Source organism: Notamacropus eugenii, chromosome 3, assembly GCF_028372415.1.
Source record: "Notamacropus eugenii isolate mMacEug1 chromosome 3, mMacEug1.pri_v2, whole genome shotgun sequence".
NCBI classification, from domain to species: Eukaryota; Metazoa; Chordata; class Mammalia; order Diprotodontia; family Macropodidae; genus Notamacropus; species Notamacropus eugenii.
Window position 1 is genome coordinate 57,145,826 of NC_092874.1, and position 22,418 is coordinate 57,168,243.

The 22,418-nt window shown below is 36.7% G+C and overlaps 1 protein-coding gene across 1 annotated transcript in view; it reads left to right on the top strand.

Annotated features, from left to right (window-relative positions):
* Positions 1 to 279: 279 nt before the first annotated feature.
* PTER (phosphotriesterase related) overlaps positions 280 to 22,418 on the top strand; it is a 39,137-nt gene continuing 16,998 nt past the window's right edge. The window contains 4 exon segments of the mRNA XM_072651620.1: positions 280 to 717; positions 2,250 to 2,255; positions 2,556 to 2,821; position 2,856. Of these exon segments, the coding sequence (XP_072507721.1) occupies positions 292 to 717; positions 2,250 to 2,255; positions 2,556 to 2,821; position 2,856 (699 nt within the window). The 5' untranslated portion in view covers positions 280 to 291.

Consider the following 22,418-nt stretch of genomic DNA (forward strand, 5'->3'; position numbering starts at 1 on the left):
GATCTTGCAGGAGTATCCCAATGGAAGTGGTATGAGTCTTCCATATCACCCTTGTCACTTAAAACTGGACTGGACTTTAAATGCTCCAAAAAATACATAGTAAGAAAGAGCCTAACTTTGGCAGGATGATAAGTGAGATGACATCTCTAATTTCATTGATGCAGTCCCAGGTGTCTGCTCCTAATCACACATCCTCCCATGGATAGGAGGGGGGTGTGTTTCTGTTTGATTTTACCTACTTCTCTTTTTTCTTTTTCAGAAAATATTTTTGTTAAAATCCTATCCTTGGAAATGGCTTCCTTAAGTGGTGAAGTGCAGGCAGTTTGGGATCTTATGGAACCAGGTCAACTTGGCCAGACCTTAACCCATGAACACCTGACCATGATCTTTGGCTGCAGCTACTCTTCTCCTCCTTCAGGACAAGAAGCTTTGCCTAAGGAATCCCTTGTGATGAAGAACTTGTTTTGGATTCAGAAGAACCCTTATTCCCATAAGGAAAACTTTCAACTAAATCAGGAGACTGAAGACATCAAGGAGGAACTCTTACATTACAAAGCCATTGGCAGCAGGATTCTGGTGGAAAACACCACCACCAGACTTAGTCAAGATATGAAAACCTTGAAGTAGTTTATGGAAGAGACTGGCATACATATAATTTCTGGATCTGGATTTTATGTGGGTGCCGCACACTCTCCAGAGAACTGTGCATTGTCAAGAGCAGGTAAACCATTCTTAGTCAATACTTACACATGAGATTAGAGTAGTCCTGTCCTTACCTCCTTGCTTATCAGGGAACTTCAGGCACAAATGAAAATCTCATTGACTCAGAGGTAGTGGTACATGCTACAGAGTCATAGGGGCACAGAAGGAGTGGAGGTTGAATGCAGGATCATTAATACTTCATAAAGAAAACTTTGGACAAAGAAAATCTTGATGTGCCCTATGTTGAAAGATTCAAAGTAGTGATAATTATATTTCATATGTATTGTATCAGTGCTCAGTAGTGGTATCATGGCCTGTTTATAAACTTCAGTTTTCCATTATAAACCTCAATTATACAAGCTCAATTTTCCTTCACGATTTTATAATAACCCAGCAGTAAAAATTCACTGTAGGGTGAAACTTGGCAGGCAGAGACTTGGCAAGTTCATGAATTTTTTTTACCTCTCCCTTTACAAAGTTGGGGGTTGGAGGAATTGTGGAGGAGAGTCTACTCATTTGTTTTTATCAGTATCACATTATTGAGTAAGAAGGATGAGTTCAGAGAAGAGAAGTAAGGGTGACTCTTTAAGGGATGGAGGGATATAGAAAAACAGTCCCCAAAGTATATATTCATCATCATCTATTCAGTAGCAGAGCAGCTGCAATTTTTGCAAGGAAAAATTAATCTTTAAAAATTATTTGACAGAGGGTTCATTTTAAAAATTATAATTCTCCATTTCTTCAGTCATGAGGACTTGACTTTCCCAAAACATGTAGGTAAAATTGAATGGACTATATTCTTTAGATTCTTTTCTCCTGGCAATGCTTGCACACATTCCCAGTTACTTTTAACAACCATCTTAAATGCATGAACCAAAACGGATAATATTATAGGACAAATGTATTATTGTGTATAGTATTTTCTGTTTGTATGGGGTAAAGGATTGAATAAAGAGGGTGGAATAACAGATTTGCTCATGGTATGCTTAATATATTCCATAGCTATCCCTTTGTCTGCCAGATACTCCAGTTTGGGCAATAGACTACTTTCTCAATCCATATATTACCTAATCACTCTTTTCCTCATTTTGTTAATTGATCTTAAAGTCATGGGTTTTAAGTTAAATATTTATAGCAAGAGAAACAGCATGTTATTGTGCTAATCTTGAAATCAGGAAAATCTTGGTTCAGATTCTACCTCTGACACATACTAAAAAAAAAAAAAAAATAGATATTTTTGTGATGGTAAACTAGGCCATCTTTTGTCTAAATTCTTACCCGTCCATAGTTACTGAATGGGTGCTGCCTCAGACAAACTGAGGTCTGGAAAAGATGCTAATTTAGAAAGACCAAGGTCATCCACTGCATCCTGGGACTTCATTAGTCGTCCTGACTTTTGTTCCACCACTAGATTTCATTGACTCTAGAGGGGAGAGTGAAGCTGATGACTTTGCCCAGCCCTGCCTCACTTAAATACAATCCACTTACAAATCAAGATATCACCCTGGTGGTGTCGTTGAGAATAAAGACCAAACACAAGTGACCAGGAGCAAGTTATCTCTCAGTGCACTCAGGCAACCTTCAAACAAGATGAGTTGAATTACTTCTTTATATCAGTGGGAGAAATTTCTAGAAACCAATGAAATCCTACCCTCCCCTCTACCCCACCCAAAAATCTATAGTAAATGTGTCTTAAGTCTTTGAGTTGGAAGAATTATGTAATCTTGTTTCATCCTTAATAGTGCCTAATAGGTGTTCAATAAATGGATGTTGAATTAAATATTTGCTGAATAGATTTCTTTACCACATCTTTTACCTACTCTTATTTATAAGGTGTTCTCATTCTTCTTTAGCTTACTCCTATTCTTATTAATGGAATACTACATGGAGCCAATCAGACAAAAACCAAATGTGGAGTCATTGGAGAAACTGGCTGCTCTTGGCCTCTCGTTGAAAGTGAGAATAAGGTACTTCAGGCAACAGCCCATGCACTGTCTCAGCTTGGATGGCTGATTCCCATCCGCTCTGGTAGGAATCCACACTTACCTGTTAAGATTATATGAATCTTGCAAAAAGTTGGGGCAGATATCTCCAAGATGGTTATGTGTCACCTTGACAGGTGAGAAGGCTATATGGGAACCAGTTTTGTTCAGAGTACAGTTAAAAAGTCTGATCCATGTGTATGGCCAAATAGACCAACCTAGCCTATCAGGAGGTGAGCAAATCAAGTCAATCTGTAATGGTCATAGAAATTAAGCACTGTTTATCAACTTTGAACACATCTTTGCAAGATTTTTCATGAAATCATTGGCCAGTTTACCGTATTAAGTAGTTGTATGGAGTTGTAATGTAACTTGCATTAATAAACAGGGTAAATGGGAGGGTTCTCCCAAATGACTGTTGCATATGTAGCCTTTCATACCCATGTTACCATGCTGGATTTGAGATGATCATTTTGGAATTGGTGGTTCTTTGAAAAGCCCATGAGAAATAAAACAAGAAGAGTAAAAAAAAATGTGCAAGGCAGTAGTGTAGATTTTCATGAAAGTCCTCTGATATCTGATTTTGGCCTGGACATCTGTCCTGAGTTCATGACTACTAATCCTTGAGCACAAGCCCTAACCGGAGTCACTGAAGCTGGAAAGGTTACAAAAGGTCCCCTCCTCAGCAGACTGAGCCAAGAGCAGTGAAATCACAGATCCATATTAAGGCAAGATTGTGAATATGGGAGGAGGGGGAAGGGCATAAGCATTTATGTAGCATCTGCTAAGGACAGGAAATACATCAAGTGTTTTTTAGATTTTGTTGGGTTTGTTTTTTTTTTACAAACATTATTTCATTTGATCTTCACAACAACCCTGTAAGACAGGCACTGTTATTATGCCCATTTTACAGCTGAAGAAACTAAGGCAAACAAAGGTTAAATGATTTGCCCAGAGAAACACAGCTAGTAAATACTGAGATTACATTTGAACTCAAGTCTTTCAGACTCCAGGCCCAGACTTCTATCTGTTACACCAGCAGCAGCTTCCTGGCAGCTGTTCATTTAGTAATTCAGAATGAGAGAATGAGAGGAAGAGAAAGTATTTATTAAGCAGTTACTATGTTACACATTGTGAAATTATGCAGTGTACAGTTGCTATGTATTGTTCATTAAGCAGTTACTATGTATTATACATTGGGCTAAATAGTGAGGATTATTAAAAAAAAGATAATCCTTGTTCTCAAAGAGTTTCCATACTAAATGGCAAAACAATACTCAAAGAGGGAATGAGGGCCAAGGAGGGACACATTGGTCCAGAGAGTTACAGAGATAGTCAGTGGGTCCAGAGATTGACATATTCCATCCGGGAACGCTGGAAGATTTGAATGATTCCAGAACTGGAGTTGGGGAGGAGGGTAAGGTAGTGAGAAGAGGGACTGTATGTCTACACATTTTACCAGTGAAATTATCTCTATTAGAAGAGGTAGCCAGAGAGTTGGGGAGTAAAGTGAAGCATTGTCCCTGGGGCTTTCCTGAAATAGTGGTCATGGGAGAGTCAATCACCAGTCAGGAAACCGGGGCTCTTTGGCAGAGAATTCTCCCAGCGTCAGGCTGTTGGCAAGGCAGTGGGAGACACAGAATGTATACAGTGAGTAGCAGAGGGCATCTGACATTTGCAGCTATGAATTTTATAAACAGCCATAGCAGTTTGGCTAAGATTTACCATGAGTAATAGCCCTTAAGTATAATTGATACAAGAATTAATCTAGTTCTCCAAGTATGAAGCTAAGACTATTTTAGAAAATAACTGTTATCATATTCACTGGAATAATGCCATCCCAACAGATTGACAAATCTTGATGAACAGACCAGACATTCTGCTATTTGATTAACTAATAATGCAGTAGAATTTATGGACATAGCTGCTCCCCTTAACAGAAATATTGTGGAATGCTGTGCAGAAAAATAAAATCACTCAAACAGTATATTCCCAAAATGAGGAAGCCAAGGCCCATCAAAATAAAACCAGCTATCTCTGCGGCTGTGATGGTTTCATGTTCACTGCTTGGCCATTGCAGAAAATTTCTAGTACGTTTTGACTTACCATTGTCACTCAACAAGTGATTATATAATACCTCTGACCATGGTTAGTAATATGTACCAGACTCATCTGACTTGAAAAGAATGATGCCGTATAACACTGGGTTATTAAGAGATAGCATCTTTCACATTTAGAGGTGATGGTTCAACAGGAATTGTTCCATCTCTTGCATCTTTGTAGCCAGCCCTGAGTAAAAAGCTTTGAGGGTGGACAGGCAACTCAAATTCAATTCCATTCAATGAATATTTGTTGAATGGTTTCTACCCACAAGGCACCTTGCTAGGTGTTATGAGGGAAACAACAACACATAAAACAGTTCTCCCTCTCAAGAAGCTCACTGCATTGATGAAATGGAATACAAAAGGTTACCTGAAAAAGTCTGGGGAGAGATTTTCATAAAGAATTCTAAGAAACATCTCTCTTGACAGCAGAACTTTCATAGACATTGTAATCTATAGAGTTAAAGCTGGAAGGGACTTGAGAAGTCATTAATCTAGCCTCCTCACTTTTACAAATGCGGAAACAAAGGTCAGAGCATTTAAATGACTTTCATAAGTCCACACAGAGAGAATTATCAGAGCCAGGATCTGAACCCAGGTCTTTTGATTATAGTCAGCTTTCTTTCCACACATCTACGCTGCCTTTCCATGGGATAACATCCATCACAGGTGCAAGGAAGGAAGGGGAGGAAGAAAGAGAGAGAGAGAGAGAGAGACAAAGAGAGAGAGAGAGAGAGAGAGAGAGAGAGAGAGAGAGAGAGAGAGAGAGAGAGAGAGAAAGGGAAAGAGAGGAAGAAAGAAAAAGAAAGGAAGGAAGGAAAGAAGAAAGGGAAAGAAAGAGGAAGGAAGAAAGAGAAAGGAAAAGAAGGAGAGGGATAGAGAAAGAGAGAGAAGAAGAGAGAAAATAAGGAAAGAGAAAAGCTAGAGACTCATCATAATTGCTAGTCAGTAACTGTACCATCCAGCCAGTGTCTTCAGTATGAGCTAGGATGGAATGGAGTGGGAGAGAAAACTTCAGGAAAGTACTGAGCATTATGGAAAGGACATTTCTGGTGCATCCACCTAGTCTATTTCTATTTTGTGTGTTCTCCATACTTAAAAGAGAGAAGAGAAGATGTAGGTGCATTTAGTGGGAAGGCAGCTGGGTAAGATGGCTTTCAAAGAAGCAGTACATTCAAAAAAAAAGCATAATGTAGACAGGGGGAAAAACACACTGGCTGGCAGCAAAGCAGGCAGCTGTAGTTCCTGCAGGTGAATATTCACAGCAAGGCAGTTCCAGGATGGAATTTGACGAGGTCAGCCTTTCACAGCCAGTCTCAGATCTGCCGGACAGTATGTACGATCTGGTCCACACCAAGTGTGAATCTCAGCTTTGCATAATAGAAGATAAATCACAGAGAGTACATACTTTATGCAACAAAATGCACATAGAAACTAAAAAACAAGGGGGAGTGGGGATCGAAAACAAGGAATCCAGCAAGGAAGCAGAAAATAATTTTGTTTCCCCCCCATCATTCTCTTTAGGCATAATGGAGAAGAATTTGAGCCCACAGGCTGTTACCGTTGCATGGCAACGAATCAAGGTGGTGGCTTGGCTCTACTGGCCCCTTTTAGGATAGCAAGGGTTGAACAGCAAAGTAAAAATCCAGCCTCAACAGTCTTTAGTAGAAATCATTCCTTTTTCCTCTTTATCTTAAAAAAAACTTTTAAAAAAATTATGCTAATTACAAATGCTAAAATAAAATATTCTAATATATCCAAAAGCACACAAGAGTTTAGGATTATTTTTCTTAAGGCACATAAGTATCATTTTAGTGGAATTCATCTGCAGCATGATTTACTTCAAAGATGTTATCTCACTATCCAGAGGGGATATTTCATCCCCCAAGCACAAAAGAGTTAACAAATGACTAGCTTCCTAGGAGACCTTTGGACCACATTGCTGTCATGTGACTATTTGTGACCAGCTTAAGGTCATTTACCTAGAGATATCAGACAGACGAGATAAATCTGCTACTGTGGATAACAGTGCCTCTATTACCATCTGTTCCCTTAATAAATGGTTGAAGAAATGTGAGCTTGTTGAAAGCACTCCTTAAGCATTAGAAATTAACCTTAGAAAACAACATTACTCTTTGACCATGGGAAGTGCCCAAATGTAACATTTACAAAGTCAAGTTAATACTTAAGGGATTCATGTAAACTCGTGTAATTCGTGATGAATCTTAAGTCTTTATAATTGTTCAAAAATAGTTATTTTACTGACGAAACCTCACTTACCATGCATCCCAGTGACTCTGAACTTTACCTATCCACTCATTCCCCAATTACTACAGACTATGTGTATTTGAAGGTAATGCCATGATGACATCATATACCTAAGTCCTAACATGGGGCAACACTTCAGGTCGACATGTTATTTAAGGCAGCTACGTGCCTGATCTTTTCCAGTACAACTGTACTCTCTCATTAGTGAATAGAAAAAAATAATAATAACTGGAAAGGGTTAGGGTGCTGTCCATATGTTCAGGTGGACAATGTGGTACACTGCATTTAGAGTCAAAGGACCTGGGTTCAAATTACAGTCCTGTCACTTCTCTGACACTCTCAATCAGTAAATTGAAGGGAATTTTCCATTCACCGTGGAGGGCAATAAATAGTTGCTATGCCTCTACCTCTATCTATTGCTGCTTGGTTATCTATCATAACAACCCCAAAGGATTTTGCAACAGAGTGCCCAGACTTTGGAAAGGTAGATGAACTGTACAGGAAAATAGAACATCACTTCTTTTCACAAATCCCTGCTTGGGGATGGCAGGGTTTGAAAGGCAGTTAAAGAAAGCTGAGGTAGACAGAAAAGGAAACAGGCAAGCTGAGATGGAGGTTGGCTGAGAATGCCAATCTCAGTCTCATTTGCTTATAGTCATTCAAACCACATTCACACAGCTCTTAGGACAAAAGCGGTGCTTTAACAAAAATCTCTCACTTTCTTAATTAGAAGAGAGATGATGAATTATCATCCACTCTTCTTCAAAAGTTCCGCTCCTGAAGGGTTTTCTTTTGCAAAGCCAGATTGACTGAGTGGTCCTGTATTGGTTTCCCATAAGGACTAATATTCTAAAAAACTTGCTTGAAACAGGAATCTTTCAGCTCCCGTCAACTGGCTTTTTTCATGCTCATGAATCAACCTAATATCATTCGTGAAGAAATCTCAGGCAAACATTCAGCCCCCATCCCCTCCCTCACAAAGACCTCTCCAGAGAAGAAAATAGTACAGTTACATTTTTGTAGTACCAAAGGGTATTTTTAAAGTATTAACGTGTATGTTTTAAAATAACTGAAATTATTTTAATTTAAATTAAATTGTAAGTATTAAAGTTTTTATTTTAAAATCATTTAAGTTAAATTAGAAATTTTCAATATCAAGGTATGTTTCTAAAAGTATTTAAATGCAGCACTGTAAATTTTATTACTATGATTTGAAGTATTTAGAATCCTATGTTAATTAGTGTAATGGCTCCTCATTATTAGCATTATCACTTTTTCTTGGCCTATAATATACAGAACAGAGGCTACCCCAAGTTCTTTTGTACTATCAGGAGTTAAAAGAAATCAACCTAGGCCTGAAAAAACCAGATAGGCAAATAACAATTCACAAAAGAGAAAATACTGAGAGCACTTGACTTTTTCCTCTTTCTATTACTGGCTGTCACTACTTGTATTATTGATACGACCTTAGATAGTACAGGAAACACTTATTCTTTATAAACATGTCTACATAGATGTTCATAGACCCTTACACAAGTGTGCAAATACACTTGTTTCTGTACAGTCTGTGCCTAGTAATATATAATAAGCATATATATAAATATATGTGTATAGATATATTGTATCTATATATGTGTGTGTGTATATGTGTTTACACGTATACACACACACATACACTATTTTGACCTGGAATTCATTATATATATATATATATATATATATATATATATATATAATGTACCTACATATATGTTTATAGACATATGTATTTCATGTATTTATAGACATATGTATGTGTGTATATTTCTAACATTAATATGCAATTAGGCACAGACTGTATAGAAATGTGTGTGTGTGTGTGTGTGTGTGTGTGTGTGTGTGTGTGTGTAACAAATTCCAGATGAAAATGGTGTTCTCATAGAGACAGCTAGGTGGTGTAGTGGACAGAACACTGGACCTGGAGTCAGGAAAACCTGAGTTCAAATCCTGTCTCAGACACTTGTTAGCTGTGTGACCTGGGTTAAGTCACTTAATCCTGTTTGCCTCAGTTTCTTCATCTGTAAAACGAGCTGAAGAAAAAAGTGACAAACCACTCCATTCTCTTTGCCAAGAAAACTACAAAAGGAATCATGAAGAGTCAGATGTGTCTGAAAAACAAGTCAACAACACCAACACCAACATAGGCACTAACCGTTCTAAGCAACAAAGCACTATGACTCTTAGAGCTCTCACAGATTTCTGTTCTCACTTCAAGGCCCTCCTTTATAAAAATGGCCACTGTCCCTCAGCATGTTAGTGTAATATCCACAAACCATGAGAGGCACTGGTATCTTTTTGGTAGATCTTGGGAAAGTGATGATAAATGGTGATGTCAAGGATTTATCAACTATTCACCAACATCACCATCTTTATCCAGATACTTGAGCAAAGCTGACACTTTGCCCAGGAGAAAGTGGAGGATCATGCATCCCAGCTAGTATGTTACAGCCACCTAAACCTTTCACTAGTAATTTTCTTTTTCAAAAGCAATTTTTCATGCCTGTGACACCACTCCCATGAAATGTGACACCTTAACAAATAGGGTTGCCAGGTCCATGAGATTTATCTTCACTCTCCTAGATATCATACTTCCTTGAACTGTGCATAGCCCTACAGGAAAACCAGAGCCTCTTTTGTGCTATGTGGCAGTGGGAAAGTTCACATGGTTTAAAAAGAAAAAACTCTTCCTATCATGTATAAACTGTGAAATGTATTTTAAAATAAAAATTTAATTACACTTGGCAATTCTGAGCCTACTTCTGGCAACAATCTTATTTAAACAAGGGTTTTTCTCCCTTACCGTCCATCTGTTCCTGGTGCTTGAGGCTGCATTTAAGTCATAATATTGAAGGGGTGACATCAGCCCTCGCCATGGTAACAGACTATGATGTCATTAAACAGGAGATAATGACTTAACTATGCAGACTTAAGTAAAAAGAGAACTAGACGGTGTTGGAAACAAAGACTCCCTTTCAAATACAAATCAGAGAAGAATACAAGTATAAGGCAACCACAATTACTCTTAGTTCCATGTTTTCCCTAATGTTGAAATTTATTTCTAGGGTGACATCTTGTTGTACGGATCCATAAAATTAATGATTAGCAGTCAACCAAATGTGATGAACAGAAAAATATTCTAATGGTTTAGAGGCATATATACTGACACACTCATACGCGTGCATTCCTTTAACTGCTGACTTTGTACTATACATGCATGAAATTAAAGTCCCTTATTTGAATGAACAAATTATCATATAATTTTTAGCTAATACTTTCAGGGACCTGACCCTATGTCAGATATGTTTTACTATATGTATGTAGTAATATAGATATGTCTTCAACATTAAAAAAGTTAAAGGCAAAATGGAAATTGACCAATTGAAAATAAACTTCTGGTTCTCTAATTGAGGTGTATAATTTTGTAGTGGTCTTGGAACCATATAAGATATAACATCAGAAGACCTAAGTATGAAATTTAGCTCTAATGCATGTTATCCACATGACTGCATAAGTCAGTTAACTTCTCTGAGCCTCGGTTTCCTGACCTGTAAAGTAGGGATTCATTCTAATCCAATGGATAAACATTAAGTGTCTATGGGCAAGGTTCTGTACAAGAGATACAAAGACAAAAATTAGTTTTTCCTCAGGGATGTATCATATATTATGTTATATTAAAAATAATGACATCTCCTATCTTACATGATTTTGAAGAAAAACAGGTTCTTAACCTGGGCTTCATGAATTTGGCTTTTTTCCAATATTTCGATAACTGTATTTAAATATAATTGGTTTTCTTTGAAAGCCTGAGTATTTTTATTTTATGCACTTAAAAATATTATTCTGAGTAGGTGGTCCATGAACTTCAAAAGACTGTTAAAAGGGTTCATGCCTCAAAAAAAAAAAAAAGGTTATGAACCTCTGTTTTATATAACAAAGCACTGCATAAACCTTGCTTATTATTTATTTAATGGACAAAATGGAATTTGACTATAAATTTAATTTTGCTTGAACTTTTACATTGCTTTTTAAACACTGAACTCAAAGTCATAAAATTTTTAAGTTGGGAGAGACGTTGGAGATTATCTAGCCTAACCCCCTCTCATTTTGTAGAAGAGAAAAATGAAGTTGAGAATAGATATGTGACTCAGATTGAAACTGCTGCTTTGTCTCATTTTAAGGAATACTTAACAAAATTTTAATTTCATTTAATTAAAATTTCATTTTAGTAGGCAGCTAGGAGGTACTGTGGATAGAGCAGTACATAAAGACCTGGACCTAGAGTCAGTAAGACTGATCTTCCTGAGTTCAAATCTGGTCTCAGACACTTACTAGCTGTATGACCCTGGGCAAGTCACTTAACCCTGTTTGCCTCACTTTCCTTATCTCTAAAATGAGCTGGAGAAGGAAATGGCAAAACAGTATCTTTGCCAAGAAAATCCCAAATGAGGTCATAAAAAGCCAGACATGACCCAACAACGAGAGGCAAAAGGCATTTTAATAATGCATTTAGTAATTCCTTCAAAGGTTCTTAGAACCATTTAATCAAGAGGGTATTTTTAAGTGGCATCTTGGAGAGAAGCTAGCCCTGAACAACTCACAGAGATGTGAATTCAAATCTGAACTCTGACACATTCACTGTGTGACCCAGGAAAGTAATGACTGTGAGGCAGAGATTATCTAATCTGTCTGATTCATCTTGAAGTGTCACATAAACATCACATAATTCATTACAGACCTGTGTCCTTTCTTATTATGGGGAAATTTAGAAATTATGTTGAAAACAATAGTAATAATCATTAACATGGTACTTTAAGGGTTTTCTTTCTCACAATAACTCCCTGAGGAAGATACTATTATCATTCCCATTTTAGAGATGAGAAAACTGAGTCTGAGAGAAGTTAAGTTACACGACCAGGGTCATACAACTAGTATCCGAGGCGAATTTGAACTTGGATCTCTCTGACTTCAAGTTCAAGACTTTATCTAATATGCCAGCTAGGAGTGATTTGAATTCAATGGTAACTATTTTAGCTTGTATTGAATCAACACATTAAGATTTCATGGAGTTTTCAAAAATCTCTTTTAAGTCAAGTGCCCAAGTTTGGGGGATAGCATCAATAGATAATAATGCCTTTTGGATTTTGCTTTGGTCACAATGTCTTTTAATCTTAATCTCAGCCATGATGTTGACATCAGCTCCATCTGCCTAGATACTTATGTGCAGTCCAGTTTCCTGCTTTGTCTCAATTTTCCTTTCTATTGCTCCTTGCTTCACATCCAAAATTCCATTTCCCTTGAAAGAGAACTCTGCATTAGATGAGCTCAAGCTTATAAAAGAGTTCAGAAGTCAGGGCCAGCTGTCCAGTGTTATAGTAAAAGCCTCAAGAGACCAGGTAAGTGATCACTGTGTACCCTCCCTATGAAGATAAACTAATAGCTCAAGATGCCATTTCCTTCAGCTGATGGCAATGAGCTTTGTCAGAAAATTACCCCAGTGACTTACAAACAGAGAATGTATTGATTAGCTGTGGAACAAAAATATAAATCATACAATTGGAAAAAATAATGTTAAAATGTTAACTAGGTTACAACGATAAATATTTGATTCACAGATCCTATCTTCGATCCTAAAAAAAAAAAAATTTAATGTCATAGAGATCATCCTATCCACCTTCAAGAAGAGATCTTTTTTCAGAGAAAAATGCAGCAACTCTTGTTACAATTCTTAGCTATATTATGAACAGTGTAGAGCAAAAAGTGAAAAATACTCTGACTGAAAGAACAGGGAAAATTGAAGTAAAGCTAATGTTAATGATGAAATGATTCCAATCAATTTAGAAATGCCTTAAAAGTATAAATTACTTTGTCTAGTTAGGCCATCTGTTACATATCTCATTTGATTACTCTCCGGCAGTAGTAGATGATTTTTACTGCTTCCATACTACTTCCACTACTGCTACCATAACAACTTCTTGGAGTTAATCTTGGCTATGTATTTTAAAAAGGATTTCAGCATAAATACTATTTCAGCCACACCTTGGCTGTACTGGGAAGTCATCCAGTTAAATGTTGACTCGCTCTGGTCCTTCTCACTTGAGAAGATCTGACAGTATTATGGTGCAAGGTGCTAATTCCATGCCACAAGTAGGTTCACATGGCTTGCGGTGATGTGACTTCTTTCTCCATGGAATAAATTGCTGTGGGAAACACCAGAACAGACATAAAGCTAGAACTGTAAATAGGCACTCTCCCCAAACTGCATCTATCAGCAGGCACACAGTTCTTTCTTTCCTAGGCTTCTCTTTAATGAATAACACTGACTGTTATAGAGAGTATCTTCCTTTGGACTTCTGAGCCATATTTTTCTACCGCTTCTGATAAGAAGAATTATATGAATTAGTCATTCAATTGCCTGCATACTAATGCTGTTATCCTAAGTTGGTCTCATAAAAATACATCTGTCAGGAAGACAAATAATGAAATATACTAGATGACATGTAAACTACTCTTGTGAACAATCATATGTAGTTAACTTGTAACATCTGGCCAGGAAATGTGTTTTTTGGACATCAAATTGACTACCCCTTTCATGATCCATAACATATCTCTATGACTGCATGTCTGAATAAGGATCATTGCCTCTTTCTCAAATTAATCACTTCCTTTCCTCAAAAATCCTGGCTTCAGTATGTATGTGGCCATGCATACCTAAGCAGCAATCCCACTGAGACCATACACACCCCTTTCTTCAATAAACATTCCCATGGGATTGCCTCTCTTACCTCCTCCGTAGACTCCTATGTATTTCTCTCGGAAGCCAAACCCCCTTGAGAAATGTAATGTTTATTTTCTTCCTAGAAAGAAATTTCCTCCCTGAACAAGTTCTTGGGATAATATCTGTAGATGTATAGATACGCACTTAGATCTTGAAATTAATAACGAAGGGTTTTTAGCCATCTATTTTTGGGAGGTACTCTCAATATGTTTGGTGCAAGAAAAGAAAATGCCTTAGTTTTGATAACTTAGTATTATGGAAAAATCTGCCAGGAAGGAGAATATAGTCAGGAATCACTTCTTTTGCATTTCCTTAACCACTCTTCCATTTTCCCATCAATTATACCTGTGCTCATCAGGACAGCTTATTTCCATGTCTTTGTGATCACATCTGTGTAGATAATCCCCCACTGCAGATTACAACACATCCACAATGGCTTCATCCAGTTGGACTCTTGTTTACATTATCTCCTAAGTGGGAGGTATCCACCCAGTCTACTGGACAGCCTTGTTCTACATCTCTTGAGGATGATTAACTTGGTGGAGCCATCAAGATTCACCATCATTTAGATAGCTCATGCTTACTTGTGTTTTAAATCACCTTCTTTTCTGTTCCTATGCTTCCTTGATAATATGAGGTGTCCTAAAAGTTTCATGGCAGTTTTAAGCCACTAAGGCTTAATAAATAAAAAGCTATTCCAGCTTAAAACTGCACTGAGACTTTTGTGATACTCTATATATATTTTATGCTATTTCTCCTAAGGTCGTGTGATATAGTGAAAAGAATGTTGAATTTGGAATCAAAGGACCTGGATTTGTATCCCAGATCTGCAACTCACTATTTGTATGACCTTGGACAAGCCACTTATTCTCTCTGTGTCTCAGTTTCCTCATCTGTAAAATGAAAAGGTTGGACTAGGATAGCTTTAAGGTCTCTTCCAGCTGCAAATTTCTGATCCTATATTAATGGTGTGAAACACAAGAGAGAATGACATTAATTAAAAATGGGTCCAGGACTAATCTACATTTTATGGCCAAGGGAAAGTTTTTTTTCAGGGTTTTTTTTTTCCTAGGCTCAAAAACTTTTTTAAGCCACAGTATGTGCTATGTCTGATTAGGGAATAGGGAAAGAGGAAGATTCAGTCATTCTTCAGAAATGACTAATCAGGATAAAAGCAAAGCCAGGCCCTAAAAAGTATCCCAGGAAATCGTCCAATCCTTAGCCCCTTTGTGTCAGAAGGATTATTGAATAATTACAGTCCTATAGTTTTTAGGATATTCTTTTGAAGATATTTCTGACCTCTTGGAAGCATAATTCCCCACTGTGCTATGTAGAAATCTAATACTACATTAATCCTTGTATCCTGAAGCTGCCGTGGTAATAAGATATTACCATGGTAAAAGCAGAAGACAGTGGGGATAGAGTTTCCAGTGCTGTTAGTGACAAAGTTTGGATCTCAATCATTTCCTTTCTTACTCTTAACCTGCCCTGAACGATGTAAAATGGGGCATATTTTTTTCTTCCTATTTTCCAAGGTATTTTTGTAGAGTTTTCATGATTGTTTCTCTTTATGTTTCTAAACATTTAAACTTTGAAGTGCTGAATTTTCCCCAACCCACTCTTCTTTATTTCTTAATACCACTATTTTGTCTAATCTAGTTCCATCAGCTCTTATCTTCTTATGAAAGTGTTTCAAGGAAGTTGCTAAACTACATTGATAGAAGCAATTTCTTCAGGCAGGAGTTCCCCATATCATATAAATAATGGGTCAAGTCTTTTAACCAATATTATTATCATTATTATTTTTCATTATAATTTTTATTTTATTTTGTAAAATATTTAGTTTTGTCTAGACTGAGATTTTGATTTTTTTTATAACTTCCTCTGTTCTGTGTTATATTTTGAATTCTTCCTCTAACCATAGTTGTAAATCTTATTACCTTGGTTTTTCTCTATTTTTTATATTGCAACTTTTTTCTATTTATATCATATATGTTTGAAATTTATTGTGGTATGTGGTGCAAATTGTTGCTCTAAATCTATTTTCCACCAAATTACTTTCCAGCTTTCCTTGCAATTCTAATAGAAAGTCTCTCTCCAAGCAATTTATATTCTTGAGTTCATCAGAAGATCATTCAAGAGGTTATGGCCATAAACAATAAAGGCCTAAATTAGGATGATGGCCATTGTCAAGTGATGAGGAAGACTCCTAGACACCCAGTACTGAACACAGTACTCTGGAGATGGTCTACCTAAGGTAGTTTGCCCCTTAGTTTTTCACCTTCTAGTCTTAGATGTTATATAGTCCTAGATTCATTGTATTTCTTAGCTGAGAAATCACATTGTTGACTCATATTCTATTTGCAGTTCATTAAAACTCCCAGATCTTTTCCAGATGAAATGCTGTCTAGCCACCTTCTCCCTCCACTACTACCTTGTAATATTAAAGTTAATTTTTAACTTAAATATATCTTTATTAAATTTCATCTTGCATAAAAATTTGTTCCAAAGTTCTAGCCCATTGAGATCTTTTTTAAAATTCTAACTTTGTTATGCAGCTTTCCATCCTAAGTTTGATTAATATAAAGTTTCATAAACATATCATCCTTGCTTTATTCATTTGTAATGCCCTTGCTGAGGCTGCTTCTCTAAGTTACCCTAATGCCTATGATTTGACATCCTCAAAGAATATAGCTGATAATTATTCCTCTAATGGTTCTAGAGATGACCCTGAAGAGTATGAATTCTAACATAAACCCCCACAGATCTTCTCCCCCGATTATTAGTCAGTCACACAGACTCACATAACTTGTAGAAAAGAGATTTACTGACAAGATGTAGCAAGAATTATTGGGACAGAACATTTCACCCCAAGCTGGGAGCACACTTTCCCCTGGCATATATGAGGTCCCTGGGGAATTTGAGTTCAAATCTAAAATACAAGTATAGTGAGTTACATTTGTAGACTATGTATGTATCAAAAGGGTACATCCTGACTATTGACCCTGGAAATTCTTTTTTCTCCCTTTATACAAGTCTCATAAAGTTCCCCTTAGGTATGGCTCTCTACCGTACTCCAAGAGGCAGTACCTATCTTGATCCCATAACTGATACTTCTCTCTTCACATTCTGTGCTGTTGTCATTATCCTTAAGTGTCAGTTTTTCCATATCTATCTACAGGAACTTTCTTTATCATTAGCCATTAACATCCCAACATCCACTGATGAGTTTTGTCATTCAGTTGCTGCCCTAAAATCTCTCTAGACATTCTAATATTCCCAAAAGTTGTTGCCTGGGCACATCTATCTAAAGATTGCTTTTTGGTTACCTTTTGCCTCCTGCGGCTACTGCTACCATTTTTATGGTAAACTCTGCTACCAACATATGTCAAAATGATGTCTCTCAAATCTTCACCAGAGGAGTCCTTTTCTCATTTTGTAGAGAAGTTTAGAACTTATATGCAACCACTACATCTCCCGAATTCACCAGTACCTTGGTACTCCCATCCTAGAATTCACATTCACCTAAAATTGGGAAAAAATAAACTTATACATAGAGAGAAGAAACAGAGGCATTCTTTGAATTTCAAATCCATCCAATTATATTATCATCTGGGCCACATTTACATATCATTTTTACATTTTTACTCTGCAACTGTTTTGCTAAAAATCTAGGTAGTTTATCTATAGCAACTCTCAATCTACCAGTCTCATAATCCTGTCAATAAAAGAAATGCAGTTAGTCTGACATTGAATAAAGCCACGGTGACTCTTTTGTAGCTACCACTTCTTTTTCTACATGTTTACTAACAAGCTCTTTAATGATACCATCTACAATTTGGCCAAAATTAAATTCAATCTGACCCAGAATTTATAGACTATATTTTATTCTTCTTGGAAAAACAAGACAGTTTGCACTTCTATTCCTGCAGTGGCTCTTTAGGTCTTCATGATCAAAGGTCACTGAGATTAACTCCTCAATCACACCTCTTAGTCCAGAGGAGCTCACTGATATAAAGCTGAAGGGGCCTTAAAAGTCATTGATTCCAGTCCCTCATTTTGAGGCAACTGAGGTTATTTGATTTTTCCAAGGATAAACAGGTAATAAGTGACAGATGTGGCATCCAAATTGTTTAATGGAGTACCATGACTCCAAATTTAGCATTACAAGTTAAACCTACTTTCCACTTCATCATTCTGCTTCCTAGGAATGTAATTTATCTAACCTGAATTCTTCAAACTCAGCAGAATTCTCTTGTACTATCTCCTGATTTATTTTGGCAATGAACTTCCTGTCAGCCATTTTGTCTTGTCCTTTCAAATTCCAAGAACATTCCCCTTGGCAGAAAGAACAGAAACAAGTAAAAACTGAGAGCTCTGCTTTTCCTCTATTGCCAGTTGTCATTGTCCCATTCACCTTCAAGACATAATTTTAACCTTCATTTTTTTTCTCAATCTAGCTTTTTAAAAGTTTTCTTTAATTTGCCTTACCAGCTTTAGCTCATTCTAAGCGGTACCATCTGCCATTATTCTCACAGGACCAACTCATGCTTTTATATTCGTCCTCCATTACCTCTCATTGCTTCCACTTTCTGTACATGTCTTTTTCAAATCTAACTTTGTTGATGAGTTCTTTGTGTGCCCATGTCAGTTTCTTTAAGCCAACTTCCATTTTTCCTTCTCAGTGGAATTATTTCTCTTTTTTTCTTCAGAATTTCATTTTCGATAGCTTCCCATCCCTCCTAGGCTTACTCCCACTCTATTGGGGATTTTAGTTCATACAAAACTACCTATCCTTTGCTGAACTCATTAAAATAAAAAATTCTAGGCTTTGTGGAGACTTTGCCTGGCTTTCCTCTCCTGTATCACAAATACCAGGATGGAGAGATCTCTCACCTCCAAGGTCCCCATCATTGTGCCCTAAAAACAAATTCCCCCTTGTTGTTGAAATCAGATTCAGAGAGAATTTCCTCCTGTTGATTTCTCTCCTTTTTATAGCATGAAATTATCACCAAGGTAAGCTAATACATTATTAGATGCTCTGTTTTTCACACAGAGAGTTCTAGCAGAAGTATGGACAACTGAAGTCCCTAATCATTACCATTTTGTCAATCTGTGCTGTTCTTGGGATATTATCCAGACTTCTCATCTCTTTCCTCTTTCTGTCCTTTTGATATGAATTATACTTCAATAACACTATTTTCCCATGATCTTTACTCATGGGTGTGCTGGAGCCATCTCCAACCAGGTCAGGAGTCAATGGTCAAATTTTTAGAGTGAGCCTTTATACATGAGAAATCATCAATGCTACAAATCAAGGCTTGATTTATTGCTTTGTTGATTGTGTGGACCAGAGGCATCAAGCACAGTGGCACCCAGTACTTCCAGTGAAACCCCAATCATATTAAAGCATAATTGAGAAATATTTAACAAAATATTTGAAATACAATAGAATATACGTAATATTAATATGTAGCTTTCTAAATCAACATACAACACACCAGGGATCCTTACATATAATTTAGTGACCCAAGCATGGCAGCAATGGTCTAAATTTAAGAAAATGTTAACAGAGCAGACCAAAATTAAAAGTGTGTGTGCATACCTTTTTTTGATTATTAAATGTTTATCAACACACCCTTGTATTGCTCTATAAAATTTCTTGAGCTTGGCAGGAATACAGAGAGGGCAGTCTCATTTTGGTATCTCTTTCAGGAGGTAATCAGTGAATTCTTTCTACTTTACCCTCTGGTTTTAGAACATTGGGGTAGTTTTCCTTGATAATTTCTAGAAATATCATGTCTAGGCTCTTTTTTTGATCATGGCTTTCAGGGAGTCTAATAATTTTTAAAGTGCCTCTCCTGGATCTATATTCCAGGTCAGTTCTTTTTCTAATGAGATATTTCACAGTGTCTTCTTTTTTTTCATTCTTTTGCTTTTGTTTTACTGTTTCTTGATTTCTCATAAAGTCATTAGCTTCCATTTGCTTCATTCTAATTTTTAAGGAATTGGTTTCTTCAGTGAGTTTTTGGACTTCTTTTTCCATTTGGCCAATTCTGCTTTTTAAGGCATTCATCTCCTGATTGGTTTTTTGGATGTCTTTTACCATTAGGCCTAGTCTGTTTTGTAAGGTGCTATTTTCTTTAGTACTTTTTGTATGTCTTCTTTACCAAGCTGCTGACTTATTTTTCATGATTTTCTTTATCACACTCATTTCTCTTCCCATTTTTCTTCTACTTCTTTTACTTGAGTTTCAAAATCTTTTTTGAGCTCTTCCATAGCCTACGATCAATTCATATTTTTCTTGGAGACTTTGGATGTAAGAACTTTGACTTTATTGTCTTCTTCTGAGTGTGTATTTTGATCTTCTTTGTCACCATACTAACTTTCAATAGTCAGAGTTTTTCCCCATTATTTGCTCATTTTCTCAGCCTATTCCTTGACTTTTAACTGTTTGTTAACTGCTTCCAGGGTGAAGGGTGCACTGTCTCAAACTTCAAGAGTTTTGTGTAGTTGTGTTAAGAGATAATTCTAGGGACCTCTAAGTTTTCAGTTCTTACAACATGGTGTGATCTAAGGAAAGGTGTTTACTCCTCTCCTGGCTTGTGCTCTGGTTTGGGAACAATGACAAGCATTCTTTTTTGCTCTGGAATTGTGAAGAGGGTACCCTCTCCACTGATGCCACAAGCTCTGCTATGTCAGTATTCCTCCTTGCCCTGAGACTGCCACCCAGGACTATGACCCAAATCCAAGTTTGAGCAAAGCAACAGAGTCCTGCCTTAGTCATAGAAAGAAGACCCCTGTCATCTCCTTCTGGCCAGTTGTTGACCACCTTGCCATCTGTGGGCTGAGAGCTCCAGAAGCAACCACTGCCACTGCCACTGCTGATTTAGTCTCCTGAGGTCTGCTCCTGGTTTGCTGAGGTTAGGGCTATGCTGGCACAACCTGTGCTGGACTGTGCTCCTCCCTCACCCAGGGGTGACAAACATTTCCAGCTGATTTTCCAAGTTGTCTTGGGATGGGAATTTGTTTCACTCTGGTTTTTGTGAGTTCTGCTGCTCTAGAATTTTCTTAGAGTCATTTTTACAGATAGTTGGAAGGGTTTGGGGGAGAGCTTAGGGGAGTCACTGCCTTTACTCCACCATCTTGGCTCTGCCTCCAGAGAGGGCAGTCTCAAGGAACAAAGTCATCACCAGACTAGAAGCTGATCATAATAAGATAATAATGATAGTAATAAGATGATGATGAAGAAGAAGAAGATGAAGATAACTGGCATTTATACAGTTCTTTAAGGTTTGCCAAGTACTTTGAATTATTATCTCATTTAAGTCTCATCATACTCCTGTCTTTGCCCATATTCTCTCCACCATGCTTCCCCATCTGACTACTGAATTTCTTAATATGACTATATCTTATCAAAATACACTGCTACTCTAGCTGCATCCAATTAGTGTGTGTAGATAGAGAGACAGATATAGATATAGATATGGATATCTATGTATAGATGTGTATTTCTATATGTATGTTTGAGTAGGGGTGTCTTTTAATAAAGTACAGTTTACACTTCCAGAGTCACATTCTAATCTTGGATCCTTTTCCACCAAGCCTCTGTGATACCCTGAAGTCAAATGTACTTTATTATATTGAACTCTAATCAGTATTGCTTGTTCCCCATATTTTTTTTGCATTTCTACGTATGTGCACATGAATGCACATATACATGTATACACATATATGTGTGTGTATCTATACATGTGTGTGTGTAACTATAGGTTTGATTATTGATTAGTTTCTTGGATTTTGTTTTATGTGAACATGTGAGTATCTTTACTACTATTCTTCCCGCATTATTATATCTTCATAGGGTACATAATTTGATGGATCTACATAGTCAGATTTTTCCTTCTCTATTCCTTTTCTGTTTAAAACCTTTTTTGTTAGATTTGAAAGACTTTAGTAGGAAATAATTCTTATCAATCTTCCTTAAAGTTAACTCCATCCCTGGCAAGGGCCTGTCATTCCAACAATCTAAGTTCTTGTCAAGATCATTGAGATCAAACACCTCATACTACAAATAATGGAATTTGGGAAACCTCACAAACAAATGCAGAAAAGAAAAAACATTAAGCATTCTTGTGTATCACAATGTGATAAAAAAATATGTTTAACAAAGGACTGCTAATGAAACCATTAAAAGTCAATTATATGCTAAACTCAACCCTAAAGAATGAGTGGGTCTAAGACAAATCGTAAGAGTAATAATTTTATTAATAGCAATGAAGCAACATACTTTTTAAGGATTCAAGCAAACCAATTTATAAGAGAAAATTTATGTTTCTAAATCTTTTTATCAATAAATGAAAACCAGATCGATGAACTGGGCATGCAAATAAAAACATTTGAAAAGTAACAAATTTTATAAACTAATTAAATAAAGAACCTCATTAAATCAAAGCAATTAACAAAATTGAAAGAAACAACCAATGCATTCATAAATAAAATTAAGACCTATTATTAAAAAAATGATTAAATTGATAAACCCCATTAGCT